The 26,553-nt window shown below is 41.6% G+C and overlaps 1 protein-coding gene across 5 annotated transcripts in view; it reads left to right on the top strand.

Annotated features, from left to right (window-relative positions):
• SLC6A6 (solute carrier family 6 member 6) overlaps positions 1 to 26,553 on the top strand; it is a 147,815-nt gene that overhangs the window by 107,721 nt on the left and 13,541 nt on the right. For all 5 annotated transcript variants that reach the window (XM_056804704.1, XM_007500277.3, XM_007500275.3 and 2 more), the window contains 5 exons: positions 9,603 to 9,737; positions 11,084 to 11,187; positions 11,327 to 11,451; positions 17,171 to 17,283; positions 25,433 to 25,570. In XM_056804704.1, coding sequence (XP_056660682.1) covers positions 9,603 to 9,737; positions 11,084 to 11,187; positions 11,327 to 11,451; positions 17,171 to 17,283; positions 25,433 to 25,570 — 615 coding nt within the window. The remainder of the gene's footprint in view (positions 1 to 9,602; positions 9,738 to 11,083; positions 11,188 to 11,326; positions 11,452 to 17,170; positions 17,284 to 25,432; positions 25,571 to 26,553) is intronic.

Here is a 26,553-nt window from a genome sequence, read left to right as displayed (position 1 = left end):
AGGGCTTTAAACACCAGGCTGATGAATTTTCATTTGATCCTAGAAGCACTAGGGAGCCACTGAAAGTTTTCTTGAACAGGAGAGTGCTGTTGCCTAATCATCCTTGCCTTAGGAAGATTCTTTTTTTTTTAACATTAAAATTTTATTTTTTCCAATTTGATGTAAAACCAATTTTTTCCCAATTGTTTCCTGACATTTTGCAATTCAGGTTCTCTCCCTCCACCTCCCCACCTCCCCAGGTGGTAAATGGTCAGTGTCTTCATGCAAAACGTAGTTCCATATTCCCCGTGCCATGGCAGAAGATCTATCACACATATAACAAAAAACTCATGAAGGAAATGAAGTGAAAGATGGGATCCTCTGCTCTGCAGTCGGATTCCAATAGGTCCTTCTTTGTTCTGGTGTTCTTTTGAAGACATCAACCTGGCCATTCAGTTCTGCAGAGAGCGTAGGAGGTCTCTCCCCTAAAATGGACTGTGTGAGGAGGAAGGCAATGCACAATTCCTTCACTGTTCAAAGAAATGAGCCTTTCACTGGCTAGTCCTAAACTCTCCAGCTTCAGGCCACTTGGCCAGACTTGGCCACTGCCCAGAAACCAGTGTAGATGAAGATCTTGTCCACCGTATGTATCCCTTAGGAAGATTCTTTTAGCAATCTGTACAGGAAGGGATTCGAGAAGAGAGAGAATGGAAAGGGAGCGACCAATTAGGAGGCCGTTGTAATAGCCCAGGACAGAGGTGCCCACTACTACTGGAGCTGCATTTCCTTATAAAATCTTTTGATTGTGGGGGGCCTCAACCATCTTCCAGATTTTCTCAGATCTGTAGGGAATCTTTATTCCAGTGCTGATGGGGACCTCAGAGACCATTTAGATGATCTAATTTTGCAGATGAAGAAACAGAGACCCAAGCTGTTTACATAGCTTGCCCAGAGTCACAAAGGTATTAAGGGTCAAAGATTTGAACCAAGGTTCCCTTATTCCAGGGTTAGGGCTCTTTCTACCATACAACAGTCGGAGCTGGTTTCATTTCCTCCATGCTCCAGGGGAAGAACTGAAGGACTAAGACCAAGTTAGGCAGTGTCTGAATTGACCAAAGAAGTCAAACAACAAACCTCTGCCCCAGGCGAATGCTTGCTTTGGCATGCAGCTGATGGCACTTTCAAGGGCCTCCTTGGAGGGGCCAATCAAGTGCAGAGGAAAGTATACTGACTGAGAAGTCAGGAGACATGGGTTCTAGTCATCATTGTCCTACTGTCTAGTTCTTAGGCAAATCACTTACTAATAATAGCTTGTGTCTCTACTTTATTTACTTATTTTTAATGAAAAACCTCACTTTCTTATTTAGAATCAATACTGTGTATTGATTCCAACCCAGAACGATAAGGACTAGGCAATGGGGGTTAAGTGACTTAGCTAGGGTCTCAGAGCTTGGGAGTGTCTGAGTCCATATTGGAACCCAGGGCCTCCCATCTCTGAGCCTGGCTCACAATCCACTGAGCTCCCATTCAAAAGAGTTGTTAGGACGGATATTATTCTGATCTTCCCATGGCAGATAAGGATCAGGAGGTGCTGGGGGCAGGAAATGATGTGTTTGCCCCTACTAGGTGATAGTAGAGCTTGGACTTAGACCCAGGTATTCTGGTGCCAAGTCCCATGCTCCTTACCTGAGCCAGCATGCTCAGAAAGTCCCCCACCTAAAAATTCTGATGGCAAACTCTGGTCAAGCCACCCCAAGAGTAGGGAACGAATGAGGGAAAAGGTAAGTCACTAGACTTTGCTGCCCCTTACTGGTGTGAGTTGGTGGTTCCCTAGTCCCTTCCCACAATCCTTCCTTACCTCACCTTTTGGCAACCTGTGCTTCAGAAACTAGGGTGTGGTTTGACTTTGTGACTACCTATACACAAAAGAATGTGTTTGACTAACTTGTTTCTTCTCTCACCCTAAAGACTTTTCTGGGTTTTTAATGGAAGTGAAAAGAATGCAAAAGGTTACTGACTGTGATAGTGGCTGGACTTTCTCTTCTGGTCCCACCTCCCACCCTTAGACTTGGAATTGGTCAATGCAGGGAACTCCTGGCATGGAACCTTCCTTCACCAATGCACACTGGCAATTCAACAGGAATGTCTGTTATGGTATCACAGTTACTTGGAACAGATACAAGAGGTCAAAGAAAGAAAACGTCCTTAGACTATAGAATATTATATATAGCTCAAAGGAACATTAGACTGGAGAAAGTTAGAGCTAGAGGGACTTTGGAGACTAGAATGAGGTCCCTTGGAGAGACGTTAGAATACAGAAAATTTAAATCTTAAAACTTTAGGACAGAGGATATTGGAGCAGGAGTAGGCCTGGAGAACGGAAATGTTAGAGGGAGAAGTGGCCTCAGAAGCCATAATGCTAGGCATGGAAAGGGCCTTAGAACATTCATGTCAACTCGTAGGCGGGATCCCTGCAGGCTGATATAGGAAACCACAAAGAACATTATATTGGATTTTTATTTATTCTGTTAAACATTTCCCAATTATATTTTATCTGTTTTCGGGGCTCTACTCTGGAGCTTGGCAGTTGTGTGTTTGGCACTGGGCCATAGAACACGGATTTTTAGACGTGGCAGGTGCTTCCTTAAAAACCATCTGCTCCAACCCTCTCATTTTACAGATAGGCATGAGGGAGACCCAGAGTAGGCAAGTGACCCACCCTGAATCCCACAGTCAATTGGTAGAGGACTTCTAGAATAGAAAGAGTAACAAGTCTTCATAATTCATAGAATCTTCAGATTGAAAAAAGCCCTTCTAGCTGAAGGGGTCTTCACATTATTATTATTATTATTATTACTACTTTGAACCCCTACCTTCTGTCTCAGGATCAATACTGTGTATTGGTTCCAAGGTAGAAGAGCAGTAAAAGCTAGGCAATGGGGGCTACGTGACTTGCCCAGGATCACCCAGCTAGGAAGTATCTGAGACCAGATTTGAACCCAGGTTCTCCCATCTCTAGGGTTGGCTCTCAATCTACTGAGCCACCCGGCTGCCCCCAACTATATTATTTTTCATTTTTTCTGTGTCTTAGATCCCTCTGGTGAAGCCTATGAACTCTCCTTCTCAGAATCATGTTGCAAAATAATTAGAGCAAGTGAAATTTCAGAAGATAAAGATGCATTTCCCCCGATCATAGTTCCTTGTGGGTCCCATGCCAAGAATCTTTGATTTATCCCAATCCCCTCTCCATTTTACACCAGATAACTGGGAAAGATCACATGGTGACTAATAGCCAAGAGATTTGGGTTCTAGCCCTGGGTTTTCCATTATATTGATGATTAGCAAATGATTTCCTTTCTGGGAACCTGTTTCTTGTCCTGTAAAATGAGGTGATAGCAACAGGTGACCTCTTAGATCCCTTCTAATTCCAAATGTCTGTAATACTCCTGTGATTTACTTACCCAACTAATCCCATAGTTAGTCACTGGCCGTCTTATGACTCCCAACACAAGTGTTCTTTCCTGCCCACATTACCACGGTAAAAGCTAGCCCTGTACAGTTCCCTCTTCGGTTGGCCACGTGTATTTCAATTCTAAAGACTTAAGAGAACCATGAAGGATTGGTTGATAGAACGGAAAAATACCATGCCCTGTGAAAAGGCCTGATGGGCTTTACGCCACCAGTTTTGTGGCGCCCCTGGCCTTCGCTTCTCCTGGCACGACTCCCCGAGGACATATTTAAAAAGCAGGAGAGTGAATCTCAAGAGCATTCTCTCCTGATCAGCAAATTTTACAAAACAAAAATATATTTTAAATGAGGCGACGGGGATATAATTACAAAGGGGGAGCCTGTTTAATTCCAGTTTCAGCACACACACATACACAAACACAACACAACAAAAAACAAGCCCTCTATCCCCCTCGTGCCTCCAGAAACAATAACCGTGATCACCACCACCCCCTACTCCAGACATAAAATCCTTTTGCTACAAACAAGGGCTTGCTGCCACAATAGTGGGAGCCCTGTAGCCCATGGAGGCTTTGAAGTGCCTGCCCAGCAGCTTCTGAGGATTTCATTCATGGCCTTCAGCTATTGTCTTGGGCAGTCTACATGTCTCCAGGGTTCCTGGGATGGGGCTGGACTGATGGAGACAGGGAAGCTTGTCCTCTGGAAGGGAGGAGGGGGAGAGGCTTTAGGGGGACTTTTGTTTGATTATTTTTCTCTCAAGCATTTCATATGTTGATGCAAGACACCCCAGCCACCCCTCAGGGCATTGTGGAAGACCCCCCAAAGTCCAAGAAGAATGGGTCCATAGAATTTGATTACCCCTAGAGATCATTTAGTCTATGCCACACAGAGGCCCCATTGGTTTTTATTCATTTGTTTTTATGTGTTTTTTTTTTAAACTCATTTATTTATTCAGCAAATCCTAGCATAGTGGTATAGTAAGAACCCTAAAGTTGGAGTCTGGAGTCCTGGGTTTAACTCCTTGGTCTGTCACCGTCTGTGTGAATGTGGCCAAGTTATTGTACTCCTTGTTTCCTCATCTAGAAGTTGTTTTTGACTTTGTTTTCTGTTTGTTTCGATTTGTTTACTCCAAACCCATGGTTTTATCAGTGTGGGGAACTCCTGATTGAGTGAGTCCTCCTAGGGACATCATTGTATGACCTTAGCCAAGTCTTTTATCTCCTGGGTCTCTGTTTCTTCAACTCTAAAATGAGGAAGTTGGGCTAGATGGGTCTGAAGTCCCTTCTGGTCTATCTAGAACTTAAGTCACAGCCCATTGTCCAAGGCACTAAGCAGCTTGTCTTTGACCACAAGGTGGGACCTAAATCTATCTCTTCCTGAATCCAAAGATCCCTAACCCACTATTCACACTGCTTATTATCTGTACGGCAGTAATAATGTACAGCTAAGCTACCATGTTTCCCAGGATTGTTGTATGGGAAGCACTTTAGAACTATTGAAACTTTAGGGAGGAACAGCTAGGTGGCCCAGTGGACAAAAGAGCCAAGCCTAGAGATGGGAGATCCCGGGTTCAGACACTTCCTAGCTGTGTGACCCTGGGCAAGTCACTTAACCCCCGTTGCCTAGCCCTTACCGCTCTTCTGCCTTGGAACCATTACTTCATGTTGATGCTAAGACAGAAGATAAGGGTTGTGGGGGGGGGGGGAATCTTAGAGAACTGGAAATTTTGTAAAAAGTAGACATGGTGGCATTTCCTACACCATCCAAGGAAAAAGAAGTAAGCTTGAGGCAGGGGCCAATAAGGGGCTCTGTGAAGTTAGAGAGGAAAGAGAACACTTTCTCCTGCTATCCTCAGGCAAAGCTTCATGCAATAAAAGCTGAACTGGGCTCTAAAGAAAGGGCAGGATTTTTAGCAAGGAGAGGTGGGCAAGAGATTGTAGTGGTGGTGCCATATTCAAAGATGGAGACTGCAGAAAGCTATGCAGTGGGTGAAGTAACTATTAGACCAGAATGTTGGAGAGTTAGAGGATTTTAAAGCTGGAAAGGCTAGAAGACCATATTATCTAAACCCTTCCTCTTATAAGTGAGGACTCTGGGGGCCAGAGAGATGAAGTGTTTTGTTTGTGGTGGTCATGTTGAGAGTTAAAGACTAAGTTGAGATGGAAGCTGAGGTCTCCTGACTCTCAATTCACTATCTTTTCACCTGACCAGGCTGCCTGTTGAATGATATTAGATTGATGGGGAAGTGAGTGACTGAGACAACTAAGTGACCCATTGGATAGAGCTCTGGGCTTGGAATCAGGAAGTTTCAACTTTCTGAGTTCAAATCTAGCCTCAGACACTTATTAGCAGTTTGACACTTCACTCTGTCTCATCTGTGAAATGAGCTAGAGGAGGAGATGGCAAACTACTCTAGGATTTGCCAAGAAAGCCCCAAATGGAGTCAGAGACTTGGGCACGACTGAAACAACCACAAATGTTGTTACCTCATGCAAGTTAATAGATGTTAATAGGAATCTTTTGATTTGATCTGAAGGTCTCCAAATTTATGTGTCAGGGAGTTGTTGGGCACTGAAATTGGACCAACATTTTTGGGCAAAGCACCAGATTAGTGTTGGGTCTCAGATCATCATCATTATTTATTTATTTTTAACCCCTACCTTTTGTCTTAGAATCACCATTAAGTTATGATTTTAAGGCAGAAGAGCAGTAAGGGCTAGGCAATGGGGGTTAAGTGACTTGCCCACGGTCACACACCTAGGAAGTGTCTGATGCAAGATTTGAACCCAGGATCTCCTATCTTTAGCCCTGGCTCTCAATACACAGAGCCACTCAGCTGCCCCAGATCATTTAGAGGGAGAATCAGTCTTCCAGTCTTATTAGCCTGGTCAAGTTTGTGGGTTTTTTTTCATGAGTCTGGGTTATGTCATTGGACACATAGCCAAAAGTCAGAGCAGATAGATGGTGAATTGTTTAAAATAAATCTTGATATTCTTTTAATAGATACTCAGCTTCTAGTTTTTAGTTTCAGTGCTAAGGATTAACAAAATGTGCCTCTGCCCTCAAAGAACTTAAAATCAACTGGAAGCTAAGATTCAATGATATGCAAATAAATGGGATATGAATTATAATATGATTATATGAATAATCCTGGCTCAATTAAACAAAGTGCTCAGTTAATGGAGATAGACTTAAGGATCCTCTGGCATTGAAGGGGTTAATTCAGGGCTGACAAAACACTTCTCTTAGTCTCATTACTTGTTGGAAATTGGTATAAAATTTCCACATTGCTGCTTAATCAGCTGTGAAGTGGAATCTTTCTGCTAGACGCTGATCCTACACAGGGTCTCAGGAGACCTGGGTTCTAATCTGAGCTCCACTATAAACTAACTATATGACCTTGGCCACACCATTTAAACTCCTTGGGGTGCCATTTCCTCAAATCTGTAAAATGGAACTAATAATACCCTCTCTGCCTGCCTCGTGGGACTGCTCTCATTTGGAACATGCATTCTCATGGTCGAGGGTAGACGGTAGATTTTTAAAAGCTTAGAGTATTGGACAAACAGTTAGGAACTGAATTTTGGGAAGGATGTCAAAAAGGTACAATATATATAGATATAAAAGGAAAACAATATTAATACCATACTAAGGATTTAGGGCATCGAGGTGGCACAGTGGATAGTGGAGTCTGGAGTCAGGAAAACTCATCTCCCTGAGTTCAAATCTGACCTCAAATACTTACTAGCTGCGTAACTCTGGGCAAGTCATTTCACCCTGTTTGCCTTAGTTTGCTCATTTGTAAAGTGAGCTGGAAAAGGAAATAGCAAACCTCCCCAGGATCTTGCCCAAGAATCCTCCAAATGGGATCATGAGGAATCATACATGAGTGGAAATGACTTGACCACAAAACAAGGGCCTGCCAGAAACAAATTTTATCTAGTTTAATATTAATATCCCATTTCTAGCTTGAGAGAGAGATCCAAACTGGAGTTTCCTGATGCCCTGAGATCTATTACTCTGCCCATGAGAATTTGAGGTATAGAAACAAGAAAAATCATAATATGTTGAAACTCAGTTTAAGGATTTTGCAATAATTGCCTATAGCAATATCCAGCTCTTTCTAGTTCTCCCTTTTAAGGAATTTCTTCCTAGGGATCATTATAAATATGATCTTTTCTTAAAGGAGAAGTGGGTGGGTGGGGGCACAAGGTATAGGAATTCTTTTAGGAGAGGAAAAGAGATAAGAAAATCTATTGCCCTTAGTTGGGTCAATAAACCCAATTACTTCAAGGGTAGGGGAAGGCAACAGTTTAGACAAGATAAGGCATACTGTGGCCCACGTTTAGCTTCCACCCTTAATCCACTTCCTTAAGAAAAGACCTCTTGAATTCACCCTTCTTATTAAGGGAAGAAGAGGTATGAATCTAGAATTAGCCTTTAGCATTATTTCTTAATATTTCCAAAGACATGGAAAAGGAGGCCTTTCATATCATTCTACACAGAGAAGAGTGGCCAGGATGGTGGAGAAATAAGTAACAAAGACATTGGTTGATGGACATGGGAATATTCAGTCAGGAGAAGAGGAGGGATGGGGTGACGAGATGACACCTATTTCAGGTATTTGAAGCTTGTAGAATGATAGAGGGATTAAACTTGTGTTTGATCCTAGCAGGGATTTGATAAGTTGCTCTAATTATGTAGGCAGGAGCTCTATAATTGGCCAGTTAACATAGGCACAGTGAGGCATCTAGGGACTTTTCCTCCATTACAGTCTGTGCAGAATCAGGCAAAAGTAACCAGAAGTTACCCCAGTGTTTAGCATTCAGTTTGCATTGTAGTTTTCTCTCTACCCCAAACCAGTGGAGAAACAAGATGAACCATGGGTGAGACCACAAGGACGGAGTCAAACCATGAGTAAAGTAACATCAGTTCTTTGAGAATGGCAGGGCAACAACTACCCAATCAAATAACGCCTTCCTTTGTAGTTAATCAAGATAAAAAGCATACCTGAATACCTCTTGGAGCCTTTTCCCACTTCATAGTCAACCATTTATATCATCTTTACATAGGTTAAGTGACTTGCCTAGAGTCACACACCTTGAGGCTGTATTTGAACTCATCTTCCTGCCTCCAGGTCCAAGGCTCTGTCCCCTTCCCTGCCTGCCTAAGGGAAGATTGAGAGTGCTAACACGGTTAGTAGTCCATAAGTGGAATGAGCTACCTAGAATTAGGGAGCAAGGTTAGTAGGCTCACCCACAAAGAAAGTCTTCTAGGAGAGATTAGATGACCACTTGGACAGGTAGACAATAGCAGTATTTTCTATCAGAGAGTAGCCTGGGCTAGAAGGCCACTTACATATAAAATAAGATATGAAAATATCTTGGCTCCAGGGCTTCTCCTGAAAGCTAGTGAGATTTTTAAAAATTATTTTGAATTTCTTTTATAAACTTTTTCTCTTAAATGATCTTTCTAAAAACTAAAACCAAAACCTTCTTTACTCAAAATTCCAGTTTAATGAAATCAAGAAACTTGAACTAAAGGTCATATTGTGCCATTAACTGGTTGTGCAACTGCCTCTTTTCCTTATTTTCCTGATAACAATGAAGAGCTTAGACCAGAGGATCCCTGAGGTCCTTTTCAACTCTACTGTTCTTTGTTCTAAGGTCCCTTCCAGATCAGTGACAGAGCTGAGTCAATGGAATCAGACTCATTGGTCTTTGAGTCAGAAGGATGTAGGTTGAGGTCCTGCCCCAGACACATATATATTAGTTGTGTGTGACTCTTCAGTGCTCAGGGAACTCTGGGAACTCTGTTTAAAATTATAAGAGTTGCCCATCTCTATTGGTAGAGGGACTTTTTCCCCCCGATTTCATATGACAATTAAAAATGGCCTTCATAGCTCTGCAATTGTATGTCTTAAGGTCCCTTCCAGCTCTGACATTCTTTGGTTCTTTGGATTCTGTGTGTGTGTGTGTGTGTGTGTGTGTGTGTGTGTGTGCATGCCTTTGGGAGTACGTACTCACAAATCTGGAAGCGAAACAAGATAAATGAACGTGAGAGATGGGCAAACTCATCTCAGGGGAAGGGTGGGGAGATACAAAGAACAAAAGTCAAGGGTACCTCATAATTTCCTTGCTCTTTTCTATTTCAAGGTTGTATACTTCACAGCTACATTCCCCTTTCTCATGCTTCTTGTGCTGTTAATACGTGGAATCACCCTTCCTGGAGCTGCCTCTGGCATCAAGTTTTATTTGTATCCTGATGCCGGTCGTCTGTTGGATCCACAGGTAAGGTGTTGTTGGACTTCTCTCACTGGTGTCTCCTGAGACTCGGGGTCATGAGCAGGGAAACCAGGTGCAGGGCTTTGGGGAGGAGGTGGAGTGGTAGAGAACACATTTCTTCCATTATTCTTGGATGCAGATGGAGCACTGAATGCTAATAGGTTGTGTTTTTCCACTGTCTCATTGAAAAGGTCATTGTTGAAAGTGTTAATGTTTCTTTCCATGTGTATATCTTTTTATGTCAAAGGATTCTGAGGCTGTAAAATTATAGAATCTGAGTTAGGCTCTGGACAAGGTAAGGGAGAACATTTTTATGAGGATAGCTTTTCCCATCTTCCCTCCCATTTCCTCCATTCCCAAGTAGAGTGAGACAAAAGGGGGACAAAGGGAGCCTTGCTTGGAGGAACGGTTGGGAGTTCTTCCCAAACAGGGGCCTCCAAAGGAAGATGCTGAGTGAGGTAAGGGGAACTCTGAAAAGAGCAGTGGTCTTTAGAAGTATTACAGATTTTCCCACCTTTTAAAGGCATCAGAATGGCCAAAGTCTTAGCATTCAGGGACCATATCTTCATGCCAGCATACATTTAGGATAATCAGATTTAACTCTGTGTACCTTGGAAACCATCTGACCCTACTGCTTCATTTTATAGACGAGGAGACTGAGGTTCTCAGAGGTAAAATGACTGGCCAAAGTCTTAGACCCAGGAAGTAGCAAAGCCAGCATTTGAACCCAGATCTTTTGATACATCTAGTTCTTTTTTCTTCTTCTCCCTGATTCTTTATTTCCCAAGGAGAAATCCAACTTTTCCTTTTATGTAGAGTTTCTGAAATACATTAGAACATCCAGGCCAGTCACTCATGTTTGGATTGGCAGTAATTTTTTCCCCTATTGAAGCACTGGGTTCAAATCTTGAAGTATTTTCCCCTGCTTTGATTTTTAGTTCCACTTGGGTAAAAGTTCATTTGGAAAAAAAAAAAAGTTGCTAAAGTTTATGGGAAATGGATGAAATTCTAGTTCATGTTTCACCTCCTCTTTCAGAATCAGCTTTCTATTTGATGCCTAGAACACTGACTTCTCTTTCAATAAAACATCCAAAGTTTGGAAGTGCTGAATCCAAACAGTAGTCAGTGAGTTAAGAAAACCACACATTTAAGATATAGAACCAGAGCTGGATTTCCTTTACTCAGCCTGCTCATTCTTCAGATAATTTCCACTCACCAGCACGGTGGGGTTCTGGCACCCCAGTCCCATTAGATCCTCTCTCCTGATGACTGAGTAGCTTTTTTCCCCTTCTCTAGAGCTAGCTCCCTTGTCATATTCTCTTTCTCTTCCTCTCCCACTTCTCTCCCTCCAGGTCTGGATTGATGCTGGGACCCAAATCTTCTTTTCCTATGCTATTTGCTTGGGGGCAATGGTCTCGCTGGGAAGCTATAACAACTACAAATACAACTGCTACAGGCAAGTCTTCCCTCCCCAGGGGTGCCCCTGACTTAGCTAATCGATGAAGTGTAAACAGAAAAAGAAAAAAAAAAGAAGTAGGGACCGGGGGTACAATCGTCCTTGAATTAACTTGCTCCATGAAATATGTGTGACTTAGGGACTGTATGCTGCTGGGATGCCTGAACAGTGGTACCAGTTTTGTGTCTGGCTTCGCAATTTTTTCCGTCCTGGGCTTCATGGCACAAGAACAAGGGGTGGACATTGCAGATGTGGCCGAGTCAGGTATGGTGGTATTGGTGGCAGTGATGGTGGGCACTGCCACCTAGTGTGTGAGCCAACTTCTGCAGGCATTTAGCCAGGAAGGGGGCATTGGGGGGAAAGGAAACAAATGAAGTTTTCAAATGAACCCCAGAAATTTCCCCTAAGCACCAGACTCCTGCTTCAAAATGCACAACATCTGCATAGCCGTTTGATTGATGCTGGGGCAGAAAAGGAAGGATGGTTCCTCCTCTTCAACTCAGGCAATTGGGGTCAGCCATGAATCAGGTCAACTCGAGGCCACCTGGCTGCCCACTGGGTCTTAAAGCAAATCCATTTGGAAACTCAAAATCGGCTGCCGGTTCTGTAATTTGATTACGACTCTCTCAGCCTTGGTTTCTGTATTTTGCACTTTGCTCTCGGTGTTTTAGCTGTGAAAACCAGACCTTTTCAGGGTCACGTCTGCCTTTGAGCCGTCCCTTGTAAAGTTGATATTATTGGTGACAAGTCCATTTTGAAATGGGTTATGAGGAGAATATCGCCTTCAATGGGCAGGCAGAATCTTGCTCCAGGAAGATCCTCAGCTAGCCCAGAGGGCCCCCATCTCCCTGATTGTTTTTTGGCACCCATCCACACTAGGAAACTTAATCTGTTGTTGAAACTGCTGCCTTCCTGAAGGCCCTCAGAGGTTTCAGAAGAAGGCAAGTAGATAGATAAGGAAAGCTCTCCCGAGATTTATTCTGGGCAAGAGACAGATGGCGTCAAAGTGTGGTGAGGCCAGTGCTGTTTTCTTTCTCAGGGGCAGTAACTGGGAATGGAGTTGGCTGCAACTCCAAGGGAGTAGAAGTGTATACACAGGAAAAATTCAGACAGCCATGTTGCCCCCTTCGACTTCTTCCCAAGTCTCTCCTTGGTCATTGTCTCCTCATTCCTTCATTAGCAAAAGAAGCTATGCATGCATTTTGTAAAATCATAGAGTATCAGAGCTAGAAGAATCCTTGGAGATGAGGTAGTCCAATCTCCTCATTGCACAGAGGCAAGAACAGAGGCTTAGAGATGTGTTTCGGTCTAATAAATGCAGAGACAGGATGAGAAGCCAGGTCTCCTGACTTCTAAGTTCATGATCTTTCTACTGTCCCACAGAGCTTCTCACGTCATTACATATAGAGGTGTCCTGAAGTCATTAATTCCTTATTCTGAATCCTCAGGGATGGTTAAGTCTTCCTTGATGGACATCCCCATTCTCTTCTTCTTTCACCAACTTCTCCCTTCTCCCCCTCCTCCATGTCCCCTATGCAGAGAGACACATTTCTAGACTGCAACACTACTGATATGGCTCTCTTAAATAAACCCTATTCCCCAAAGATGTGTCTGAGGATGTCTAGGATACTTACCATTTCAAGTGCTCCTCTGGCTTCTCCAGACATCTCCAGAATTCTTTACTGATGTCCTCCTATTGACTGCTCCAAACCACCACTACCATTGTAGGAGGAAGCCATTTTTTCATTGACCTCTTGGTATTCTCTTGATAAATCTAAGACAATTTCTACTCTGTAATTGTCACATTGAAATGAAGCTCCGTGGGTAATGAGGTGAACATCTATCTGTCTTCTCTACAGTTTACTTTCATATGTCATTTAGTCCAGGCAATACTGTCTGACCCTTGGCCAAGCAAACTCCAGGTTAGAACAATCACAGTGCACCATTAAGTAGGGAGTGTTTTCCAATTCATTTGGTTCTCCATCTTTCTGCCTCTTTGATGTTTCAGGACACCTCAAGTAGGGTAGCCCAAGAGCACGTTCAGCTATATCTAGAAAATCCATACAAAGTCTGCCTGGGTTTGTGTGCAAGAGAGATGGAGAGAGGCTATAAACTGAGGAATAAAGCAAAAACAGCTTTCTCTTATAAGAGGATTTGCAAATGAAGTAGCATTCAGTAGGTATAATTGTATTCTCTTAGAGAACCTGGAAAGAGTTTGGGGATGTGTGTGTGTGTGTGTGTGTGTGTGTGTGTGTGTGTGTGTGTGTGTGTAAGCACAAATATGCATATAGGTAGATGCATGGATTGTGAGGACATTGAGCCATTTGAATACTTCTGAAGCTCTTTGTGGTCCAGCAGCTATTATTGTGGATTACTTTGGTCAAAAGAATTCATCAGCTGGTTGCCAGTGGTCTGTGGTGATAGGTCTCTTCATCCTCAAATAGGCTTGGCTGGTCTTTGGATGATAGGTCCGTCCTCCATCCCAAGCTTTCTAGCATGGGAGATGCAAGAGCTTACTTAGCTTTCTAAAAACACCGGGTTTCCATCCCAGGAAAGATGAGACGCTGGAGTTGAGCAGAAGAGTGTATTGATACAGCGTGTCAGCCTGAACACCTTCTGTCCTTAGCCAAAGACTTCAAGCTCTGACTTTAACATCTATTCCCCTTGGTGATTTATGAAGTGCCAACAAATGGAGTCTGATTATTTCTCTAATAAGCTTTTAACAAGCTCCGTATTGAGCCTAGCGCCTTGGAATGAGATAATTATTGAGCTGAATGGGATTCAAATTAAATGTAGCATAGAGTGATTTATGCTCGTCACAGTCTTGCAAGGTACCAGAAGGGGATTGGGTTCCTTCACATGGACTTCTCTCTTGATAATGCAGCCTTGGCTTTTAGAGACAACCACTCTGAAGCTCAGGGGGCTTCTAGAAAAACTGCAAAACGGAAATACAGAAACAATTGAGTTGATAATATGCAGAGGTTGGGGTTGGGGATGGGTGTTTTGTATCTGCATCATAATTGGCTTGGATTGATTACATGTGCAATATAATGACCACAGCCTGAATGGAAATTTAGATTTCTACTGGAGAGGTAAGAGGCATTCCCTGAAGGCCCAGATTCCTAGAATCTGAGCATGTTGGGGCTGGAAGGGAACTCCATGACCATCCAGTCCAACCTACTCCTTTGACATAGGAGGAAACTGGAGTCAGAGAGATGGAACCAGGTCACACCAGCCTCTGGAAGAGCTAGGAGTTATAGCCAGATTGTTAGGTTCTTTCCCCATTCAACACTGCCTCTAAATTCTAAAAGTGATTGGATCATTCTGTGATGTGCATTTGAAGACAGAGACCTCGATTCTTTTGATCAGTATGAAATGCCCAGTTTGGCAAGGCGTGGTGGACAGAGGGCTGGTTCTGGAGTCAGAAAGAGAAGCAAGTTTGGATTCTACCTCTCTTACATGTTGTGTGACCATGGATGGATTTCTCTGAACCTTAGTTTCCTCATTCCTCAAATGGGTGTAAGAACACCTACCTACTTACCTCACAGGGTTGTTGTGGGGATAACTTAACATGAGATAATATGTCAAGTGCTTTTTAAACTCTGAAGTGCTCCAGAAATTCCAGCTATGATGATTATTCCTATTACCTCCTCCTAATTTTCCAGGTGATAAAAATCATGTCCAAGTCTCAAAGGGCTCAATTCTTACGATCACTCCCCTTTTTCCTGATTGAAATTCTACAGGGTTGAGACACTACAGGGCCCACATATTCTCTCCTCTGCCTCATTCAAACCAACTACTTGCTAGTGAAAGGGGGTGGTTTATTTTCTCTTTCATAGGGCAGAATCTTAGGCATGTAGAACAGATTATATGGAAAAGGAATTTACCTACTTCACTTTTATGGAAACTGACTTGTCCAAGGTAACACAGTTAGCAATTAATACAGCCCAGTTTAGGACCCAACTATATTTAAGCCATCTAGTCCTTGAAAAAATTAAGACAAAAGAACATTAAAAGCCTGTGGTTACATAGATAATAAGCATTAAAGGTGGGCTTGAGCCCAGGTCCTCTGAACTGTTTTTTTTTTTTAATACCACACTGGCTCTCAGCTTAGCCAGTGCTCTTTCCATCCAATTTCCCTTTCCCTGAGTATCCCCTATGCTTTAATAATGCCAGCGCCCCAACTCCCACTCCTTCCTTCCCATCTAGAAATCTTTGCCTCCCTTAGTTACATTGTCTTTATTCCCCTAGGAAATTGTGCTTTCTCTTTCCAAAGGAGTCACATTTTTTTCCTAAAATTGTATAGCCCTGTCAGTCTGTCTTTTCCATTCTTACTCCTCTAGTTGTTGATTTGCTAAAACTTTTTTTCTCCTCCTTCATTTTATTCCTCAAATGTCTTAGATCATTTTTCATTTGTTTTTCCCTAAAATTTTTCTGGTCAATTGCAACTTTCTTTCTTCTTTCTTTCTCTGACCATCCCTTTCCCCCCATTTCTCTCTCTCTTTGTTCCTCTGTATTTTCTTACCTTTCCTGTATCCTCGCCTGGCCCTTGGTGAACCACACTCCTAGATGTCTGCTCTCCCTCCTCCAGTTGATCTTGCTCATGGAAGTGAGAGGAGAAGAAAATCCACATTTCCTTAGAGTTCTCCTCCTTTTTTCCCAGATGGGAAAAAATATGGGAATTTCAAGTCTTTTAAAGTTTTAATAGTTTAAAACAACTCTAAGAGTTTTGGAACATCCTACCTTCAAATAGCTCAGGTGACCTCGACTAAATAAGAAAAGTTTATTCTTGTCTTCAAATGTTCCCCCTCTCCTTCTGAGTCCCAAATCTTTAATTGGAGAAATGACTCCAATTGACCCCTCAATCCCCTTTTCCCTTCAGCTAGGGATAGAATGACCTCCCTTAAGCCTCTCATTTCACTTTCAGAGCCTAAAGTCTGAGATTCAGAGCTAGGACAGGCAGATGCCAGTGAGGCAGAGGAGACCAAAGAGAGAAAGCATCCAGTCGATGTGCTAGTCCTTTGCCCAGAGGGCTCAGTAGTGTGTGTCTCTCTGCTCTGGTGGGCTGGTGGAGAGAGTGTGTGTTCTAGTGTATTTAAACCTGTACAATGATCTCTGACCCAGCTAGCAGAGGGTGAAAACAATGAGACTTCTTACCCCAAAACAAGAGTCTAAATTCTCCAGAGAATGGCTTCGGTCACATTGTTTCCCTCTGAATATTGGGAAGTGCCCTCCCAAGATCGTTTTCAGATTTTTTTTCTCCTCCTTTGGAAAACGAAAACCAAGAAGCTCCTTTTGTTAAAACAGCTGGGGGGGGGGGGCAGCTGGGTAGCTCAGTGGATTGAGAGCCAGGCCTAGAGATGGGAGGTCCTAGGTTAAAATCTGGCCTCAGCCACTTCCTAGCTGTGTGACCCTGGGCAAGTCACTTGACCCCCACTGCCTAGCCCTTACCACTCTTCTGCCTTGGAGCCAATACACAGTATTGACTCCAAGATGGAAGGTAAGGGTTTTTAAAAAAAAACAAACAAAAAAAACCAGCTTGGTTTGTCCCAGTAAAAGGAAGAACCTGCTTTGCGAAGGATCCAGGAATCGACCTTAGCTTTCTATTTTTCAGTCTCTCCCCTGAAAGCCACCATCCATCCTCCTGTGAAACAAGTTCATTTCTTCCATTCCAACTTCTACCTTGGAGTGATGTACACTACTTCCCTTGGGGCTCATGGGGGTCTGTTGGAGACAGATGCTAAAACTTGACTCTGCATGGTTCTAAATTGAACTTGAGCTGTCTACGGCTTGGACTCGCCTTGCCTGTCCCCTAGGGAAGGTCCCCTGGTCCTTCCTTCCCCTTGCTTGGGTTGGGGAATGGCTGAACAGACCCAAATTATTCCTACCTTCCAATAGAACTCATGGTTTTTCAGAAGGCTTGGTTACTAACTACTTTCCTCTCCTCTGCCCCCTTCCCATTTTCTCTTTTCCCCTCCCTTAGGTCCAGGCTTGGCCTTCATTGCCTACCCGAAAGCTGTGTCATTGATGCCACTGCCCATGTTTTGGGCCATTCTTTTTTTTATTATGCTTCTGTTGCTTGGACTGGATAGCCAGGTCAGTATGAACAGCAGATGGTGGGTTCTCTGGTTCTGATGAGGGTTTGGAGTGTTGCTACTTACTTTGGGTACTATTTGTAACTTCAGCCATCTGGAACTTAAGCAAGAACCTGAAAGGATTGGGAGCTATGGAAGTTTTTGTCACAAAGTCTGCACACTGTACTACAAGATACCCTCAGGTCCATAGTCAAGCTTTCCTATTGTAAAAATGGAGATTTTGAACCCTAGATTTCAATCCCCAGAAGTCCTTGGTATTTCCCAGAATTCCCTATAATCTCGCCTGAGTCTCCATGTTGGTGAGATCACAATTGGTATTTAACTGGCAGTAAAGCCTCCCCTTTGCAATGATGTAGCAAGTATAGTGGTAAGCTAAGTGCAGGGATTTTAAATGGGCTAATCAACCATTGGCACATGGTTTTTATTTTGTATCTTCTTTATTCCTTGATTCCTAATAATCCTTAATAAATCTCATAAGATATAATATTTTATTATTAGAAATATAATTTAATTTTTATAGTATACAACAGATTAGCAAAGCTTAAAGAAATAGGATGTAAACATAAGAGACTAGAGCCATTCAATGTATTGGCAAATGGTCTTGCATACCTTGAAAGGCCCTAGGGACATCTCTGTATTATGCCACAGGTCCCCCCTCTCTTATAGCAAGAAAGTATAGTTTGTCCATAAAGAAAACACTTAGGGGGCCCAGAGCAGCTGTGTAACCCTGGGCAAGTCACCTAACACCCATTCTCTAGCCCTTACTGCTCTTCTGCCTTAAAACCAATACATGGTGTTGATTCTAAGATGGAAAGGAAGGAAGGAAGGAAGGAAGGAAGGAAGGAAGGAAGGAAGGAAGGAAGGAAAGGAAAGGAAAACCACTAAACCCATCAAGAAAAGATTAAATGGTAGTCAGCATCCTCTAACAAGTTTCCACTAAGGTAGACCTCAAAAGTCATTTTAGTAAAGATGCTTTTAGTGTTAGAGAAGGTTGGAAAATTTGCTTATGTGTAATACATGTAATGCCAAAGAAATGCAGAATCCCTATATTGCCCTTTGCTGTTTCCATATGTTTGTCTAAGACCTATATCACTTTATGAATAAAACAGCTTATAGGAGGAGTTGATGCAAGCACATGGGCAGGATTAGGAAATAATAAGTGATGTTTCTGTGTCTACTCTTTCCTTTGGGTGTACCCCAATTCTTATGCCCCTTGAACCCTCTCCTCTTCTTAGGCCCCCAAGTATTCAAGATCACTTTGCTGTGCCTCTTTCGGGAACATGGCTCTCTCAGATCTCACCCATTCTTTCAAACTTCTCTGATCACTTTCCCTGATGCCCCAGTGAAAATTTAACTATTTTATGCCACAACATTATAAAATGCCATCTATGGCTGACCTCACAGGGTTATAAGCAGTCCCTTCCGAGATGTTAACAGTACCTCACGCTTTCCACCTGACAGATTTGAGGTCCTCTGGATCCAAAGCAGCAACATCTTTTAAATAGTTAGCATTCTAGGCACCACAACAGGGCATTCAGGTGGCAGAGTAGAAGAAGTGTCAGGCCTGGAGTCAGGAAGACTGAGTTCAAATCTGACCTAAGATACTTCCTTGCTTGAGCAAGTCTCTTTGCTCTGTCTACCTCAGTTTCCTCATCTCTAAAATGAGCTGCAGAAGGAAAGCACTCCAAGATCTTTGCCAAGAATACAAAAGATACAAAAGAATCAGATACAACTGAAAATAACTCAACAACAAGGATTCCAGGCTTGTGTGAGAGTTAGTATGTTCTAGAAGGGTTCATCACCACTTTGGAATCACTACAGTTAGCCACCCAGGTGTAAGTGGGTCCTACCAGACAAGAACTGTGCAAGCAAAAGAGTAGAGAAATGTATGCCTTCAGTGTTTGGCCAAGGTCTCATAGGAGCCCATATTAGGATCTTTAGAAAATTAAATAATGAAACAAAAATGGAAAGAGCTGCTGAACTAGACCAAGTACATCCAGAAAAGGACTGCAGGGACAACATGCTTTTTGTGGTCAATGAATGATGATTCTCTAGATAATTGAATAAGGACAAAAGACTTTTCCAACCCCCACAAAGTAATTCTCAAGAGAATATGAATTCTGACTTCTACGCACTTAAATAGTACGTCCTAATGAAAGCAGTCAAAAGGCATTAGCAAGCTTTTTATAAGTGAAGATCTAGTGTGCCATTTCTTTGATAGTCACCTAATTACCTGAAAGATACATAGAATGAAAATCCCACTTTGTTAATTAACACTTAATTTTTTTTTATTTGTTGAAGCAAAATAAAATATTTAAAGGTTTTCCCAAGCACATGTAAAAATTATTTCAGATCTCTTCAAAGGATGCAACAATACAAATTACTTTATTCATTGATTTTTTTATCATTAGTAATTAGGTTAGCTTTAAAACAGAACTATGTTTGCCAAAGATGTTTATTATCATCATGGAGGTTTTCCAGTAAGACTCCAAATGGAAGATCATTCCCAAAAGAAAGCAAAGTTTTTAAGATAATCTCATTTGTAGTTGATTATGTGATCCCATCAAGTCCTAGTATCCTGGTAAAACCCCTAATTGAGATCCAAATCACTCAAAAGAACTCAGCCCAAGTCTTCACAGAAGAAGGCGCAGTTGGATGAAGAATCAATGCCCAGACCATGACATACATTTGGATGGATAGCTTACAGATTTATACATTAGTACCTATATCTTGAACATTCCATGCAGATGGAAAATGAACTGGGTGGAGAATTGAATAGGAAGAAGAGTGAAAAATGGTACAGATCTTTTATTAACATCTTCTCTCTGAAAAGAAAACCTATCCTTTTTTTTTTTAACTCGTACCTTCTGTCTTAGAATTGTCAGTCTCGCTTGCTTTCATCCAAGAAGTGTACAACTGGAAAAGGAGGTGGGCTGGATAAGTATCCAAAGCAAAGAATAACAGACAATTAATACAGATATTATACTGGTTCCCACACAGTATGAAAATACCTAGATGAAGAAAGACCTTCAGAATATTGGATGGAACCCAATTCAGAGGAAGTATAGATTTGCATGGAAAAGTGGTAGGGCAAGTTTGTGGTCAGTACCACTGGAGGGAAGTGAATACAGATCATAGATTCATACATGAACTGGAAAGGATCTCAGAGGTCATTTGGTCCAATTCATTTTTATTTTATAGATAAGGAAACTGGGCACTGGAAAATGTAGGGATTTGCTGAAGGTCACACAGGGAGAATCAAATTGTTCAAATCAGTAGGACTGAAATACTGGTTCTCTAACCCTTGAATATCAATATTCCTTCCAATGTACTACACAATGTATCTAAAGGTAGAGTAGAGCTGGTTTATGACTCTTGTAAGCTAGGCAGAATTTAATAATAATAGCTAAAATTTATTTAGTGCCTGCTATATGCTAGGCACTGTGCTTAGTGCTTTATAAAATATCTCTTGATCCTTATGACAACTGTGAGAAGGAGGTGCTGTTATTATCCTCATTTTAAAGATGGGGAAATAGAGGCAAATAACTTTTTTTAATGACTTGTGCAAGGTCACACAGCTAATTGGTATCTGAGGCTGGATTTGAACTTAAGTCTTCCTGACTCCAGGCTCAGCTGTTCAAATTTGAATTTAGAGTTTATGGTATTGGCAAGAATTTGGTGGTCCTTGGACAAGCACTTGACATAACAAAAGTAATGCTTATGGAAATTGGGCTACATGGTTTTCAAAGAAGGTTAGAACAAGAAGGGATTTTTGAGGGTCAGCTAGTGGTTCAGTGGATTGAGAGCCAGGCCTAGAGACAAGAGGTCCTGGGTTCAAATATGACCATAGACGTTTTCTAGCTATGTGACCCTGGCCAAGTCACATACCTCCCATTGCCATGCCCTTATCACCCTTCTGTATTGGAACCAATACTTCGTATTGATTCCAAGACAGAAGGTGAGGGGTTGGGTTTTTTTTTTTTTGGTTGGTTGGTTAGTTTTTAAAGGAGAAACTTCGAGCCTAAACTTGGTAATTTGACTCAAAGAGGTGTAAACTTAGTCATGATTTACTCATGTTACCATAGGGACAGAAGCAGGGCTCCTTAGCTTCTCAAATGGCCTTTCCATTGCACTCCCACTCATTGACATGAATATACAGAATGGATTAGAAGAGGGAGAGAATACAGAGGGGAGAACCAGTTCCAAATTGCTTTCTAGAGTGACTGCACAAACTGTAACAACAACGGAACATTGCATTCATGCAATAAATAAAAAATTCATGCAAATAAATAAATAAATAAGCCTCATTTTATAGATGGACAAACTGAGGCTCAAAGGACCAAAAAGACTTGCCCAAAGTCACACAGTAGCAAAGCAAAGAGGAGCCTGTACAAATTGAGTTTAAAGACAATGGAAAAGCCTAGTAGAAAAGATCAATATGTCATAGAATCCAGCCAGAAATCAGGACTACAGATGGGGATCTGGGAGTCATAGAAATGATTCTTCTAATCATGATAATGTGTGAGCTCTGTAGAGAGAAGAAATGGAGTATGAGTGAGAAGATCGGAATTTCTACAACTGAGCTTTGAGAGGAATACTTATAGATAGTGGGAGAAAGAAGGGGCTCCAGGTAAAGAAAGAGGATTGAGCAGGTAGAGACAAAGGAGAAACAGGAAAATCCAGCCTCACAGAAATCTAATGCCAGAGAGAGTATGCAGTAAGTCAGAGGTGGCGGGGAAGCCGTTTTCATTTTCAGAGAAGGCTTAAAGGGGTGAGAGGGAAAGACACTGGATTTGACCAGAAGGGGAAACTTTATTAGAGAAGACAAAACCAAAACATCTGTATAACCATGCAGAGAGAAATATCCATGCTCCAGGTAGATTCGGCTGTCATGAATCTAAGCCACATTCCTCTTCGGAGTGTTTTGAGAGAAAACTCTCCCAAGAATAGTTGGCTCATACTTCTGAGAGTCCAAACTTTTCCATTTTAGATTCTTACCATCATGCTGGATTTGAGAATCAATGTTGGTGGGAACCTTCCTCGAGGATGAAGCACTTTTCCGACCAACTTGGGAATCCTAGAATATTAGTGGCTTATGGGGCTTTAGAAGACAGTTGTTAAAATCTGAAGGGGTCCTGGAACACTGAATATCAAGTGCTCAAAGGAACTTTAGTTGTAGAATGACTGGAGAAGAGAGAATGTTATTAGAACATAGATGGTTAGAGTTGGAAGGGACTTTAGAACCTAGAATATTAGAGCTGAAAGAAACCTTAAGATACAGATTATCAGAAATCTGTAGAACTGTTCTTGACTTGCTCACAATTTACTAACTCTGTGACACTGGATAACATGTGTAGCAATAGTACAATAACATAAAGCATGCTGGGCCTCAGTTTCCTCATCTGCAAAATGGTGAAAATAACATTTAACTTGTCTGTTAATGTAAGCTGCCAGTCTGGTGAGGATTCATCTGAAAGCTTCCAAAAGGAGACTTCCAGAATTTCCCAAATCGAATTTTGAAAAGTCCAAGTCTGGCCCTTCACAACCTACCAATTATGTAAACAAAAAGGCTTTTTGTCTTGTCCCTCTTTCCATGAGGTGATTATCACTAAACAGTGTGCTTTGTGCTCCCTGCATTTTTTGGAGTTGGGTCAAGCATGACTAGGAAGCACCACTGCATCTAAGACCTGATCAGTTTCAGTTAAGAAGAAAACAAGCAAACAAAAACATTAGGAATAAAAGCACCTGAGGCATTTTTTTAATGCAAACAAGGCAAACATCCTTATATCTGCTGCCCAAGGCTTAGCAGGGAACATTGTTTCTTGATCTTTTAGGCTCAAGAAACTTACAAGCTACCAATCTAGGGAAATAAAGTTAGAACTTAAATATTCAAGTTGGAGGATACTTTAGAACATAGAATGGTAGCGGTAAAAGGACCTCAGAGCAGAGGTGAAAGGGATTGGAGAGCATAGAATGTTGGAACTAAAAGAAGGTTCTTTATTTTCTAGATAAGGGGTCTATGACCCAGCCAGGGCAAATGACTTGTCATTGAAAAGACAGTTGATGCCAAAGCCAAGGCAAGAATCCACTTATTCCCAGGCCAGTGATTTTCCCCTCCCATACTAGGAATTTAAACACTGAAGTTTTTATGTTTTGCCATTGACTCAATTTATCTTCTAACTTTTAATTTTTGGAGGTATCTGTTAGTATAGTCATAAATTGTTTATAATGATTACTCCTTCCCATGAACCTAAACAACCCATGCATGCCTTGTCAAATTTCCACTAAATCTTTGTCTAATCTAAATCCCATTCGAAGGCTATAATCACTCCTGTTTAAATATAAACACATGATTCCTACTATGTGCCAGCACTTTACAAATATTATCTCCTTAGCTCCTCAGAATAACCCTATCAAGTTGGTGCTGTTACTATCTCCCATTTTCCAGTTGAGAAAACTGAGTTTGTGACTTGCCTAGGGTCACACTGCCAGAATGTGCCTGAGGCATGCCTTCCAAACCCAGTGCTCTGGCCACTGAGCTACCTAGATGTATGGCCAGGAAAGGGCTCTTACGGTAGGAACCCCTGCTCATGAGAAATCAATTTCTAAGAAATGGGAACTGACAAAAGAAATAAACTTTATGAGTGCAGTTCATACTATTTGGTGTTTTAAGAGAGACAGGCTTTGCCATTTGGTAGAAATATCTTTGGGTGGAGGCTAGGAGATTTCATGTTGTGCAAGTTTCAGATAACTGAGTAGTCCCATACCAGAAATGGGTTCTACTCTGCTCCTCACTGTCAATGTAATCTTGGGTATTTCCCTAACCTCTCTGGGTCTTGCTGGCCACCTTGGTAAAATATGTTGTTTGATAAGGTAGATAGAAATCCTGGTCTTGGAACTGGGAAGATCTATGAGTTCAAATCCCACTTGAGATATTTACTAGATGTATGACTCTGGACAAGTCACTTAGCTTCCTTCTGCTTGGATTGCTTACCTCTAAAATGGGAGATGGGGCTCAGACTAGATGAGAGATCCCTCCTGGCTCTAAATCTATGATCCCTCCAGTTTTCAAGGCAGTGTAGGAAATTTTCCTTGGAGTTTTAATCCTTACTTCATCTGAAGTTTCACTGGAACCACCACTCCCTTGACTTTGATCTTAAAATCGCCATCCGGAGATGGGAATAAACTTTTATGGATCACCATATTAATGGAGGCATTGTATGTTAAAGCTGGAAGACATCTCACCATTTGGACCAACTCTCACATCTTGAAGCTGAAGCCCAGAACAGGTCTGTGGTTTGCTTCATCACACAGCTAGTCAGCCAGGGAGGTGGAGAGAAGATAATTCCTTTCAAATCCTAGATGGAAGTTTTTTTGTTTGTTTGTTTTTTAACCCTAGTCATTCTGATACAAGAGAGAGACAGAGCACTATTTTCATCCCATAAATAAATTTTAGATAATAGTTTTTCTTTATTTCTGGTATGGGGCATCTCAGTTATCTGAAACTCGCACAACATTAAATCATTTTTCTCTTTCCTGGAAAAACAGGTTCCAAATTAAATAGCATATATGTTTAGACCTGGAATTTTCCAATTTTAAAAGGAATGGATTGCAATTAGGTGACAGATAGACTAGACTCAATAGAATGTTAGGTGTGGAAGAGACCTTAGAGCACTTTCCCTTCATCCTTACACCTCCCTGGTCACCATCTTTTAACATGTGCTGTCGTCACCATTATAACGTAAACTACTCAAGAGTGGGGATTCTCTTGCCGGCTTTATAACTTTAGCACAGTTTCTGACATATAGTAAATTCTTAAAAAGTACTGTTTGATGCATCCGCCCAACCATCCATCCATCCATCCATCCATCCATCCATCCATCCATCCATTCCCTTCTTCACATTTTAGTGAGGTGGTAGAAACAGTGGTGTAATTTCCTGAAGGGTCATAGTAAGCCTTTAGCAAACCTAGATTAGAGCCTAGATCCTTGTAGCCCAGTCCAGTCTCTTTCCACTCCAGTGGGCTTGAGGAGGTTTGGAGTAGGTTTGGGACAGGGAAGACTGTGTATTCAAATTTATGTTAGAAGAGTTCATGGAAGGATGATAAACTTAATCCAATGTATTTTTGTCACTTTTTCTATCTCTTCTAGTTTGTTGAAGTTGAAGGTATGATCACATCATTGGTTGATCTGTACCCATCCTTCCTAAGGAAGGGTTACCATCGGGAAATATTCATTGCTATAGTGTGTCTCTTTAGCTACCTTGTGGGCCTTTCTATGGTGACTGAAGTAAGTATTCCTAGATACCAACTACTCTGTTGTTTCTTCCAATCTTTGGTGGGTACATGTTCTGTTTCTATTAATATCAAAAACTATTTAATTCATGTAGTCTGGTATTAAAGCCTTGTCTCCTTGGATGTGGGAAACTGGCCAGCTAGATAACTACTGTTGGTCCTTGAGAGCCAAGTAAGATAATGAACAAAAATCATTATAGAGATATAATTTTCTATTAAAGCTGAAGCCATAACATGTTACAAGCTGCTATTACAATTGGCCAAAATGACCCAGAATCCTTGGTATGAAGTCTTCTAGCTGGATTTTTTTCCCCTATTTCTGACCAGTCAACCCTTCAAACATAAAATCTGTTTGGTTTCTATTCAAACTGGGTCTGCATTGCAGGGATAAATACAACCTATCAGTAAACTTTTATAATGTGATTGAAAATTTCTTTGATCAAAACACGGGTTATCAAACTTTAAAAAAAAATCAAAGTTGAATTAATTCTTTGGGCCCATGTTCATAGTTTATATCAGTCATAAGTACTTTATTAAGGAGTAAGGCCTCCTGTAGAGCCCATAAAAGGCCCACAAAAAAGTGTCTTTTTGCACCATTAGGGGCCATTATATGAATATTTCCTTTTTACCTCATAAGCTACACATGGAAGGCTTCTACGTCCTTTTGAAATTTAATTTTTAAATGATTTTCCCCAAAAAAATTATGCTTAGGTGAATACATCACTAAATATTTATTCAGTGGATTGAATTCTTCCCTAAAGGGAAGGATGCCATTTACCAAGAGGGAAACCGACACTAAGGGAAAATGCCACTTTTGAGATGCTCTCCTTTCCTAGAATGCTTAACTTAACGTTGCTAGATGCAAAGCTAAATCCCAATTCATTGGAAAAGGTGATCATATGAATGAATGAATGCTTTCACCTCTTTGGACAATGGCAGAATCCACTGAATGAATGACAACATGAAATGATGTATAAA

Source organism: Monodelphis domestica, chromosome 7 (genome assembly GCF_027887165.1).
Source record: "Monodelphis domestica isolate mMonDom1 chromosome 7, mMonDom1.pri, whole genome shotgun sequence".
NCBI lineage: Eukaryota > Metazoa > Chordata > Mammalia > Didelphimorphia > Didelphidae > Monodelphis > Monodelphis domestica.
Note: the sequence above shows the minus strand (reverse complement) of the source record. Positions and strands in the feature narration are given on the sequence as shown.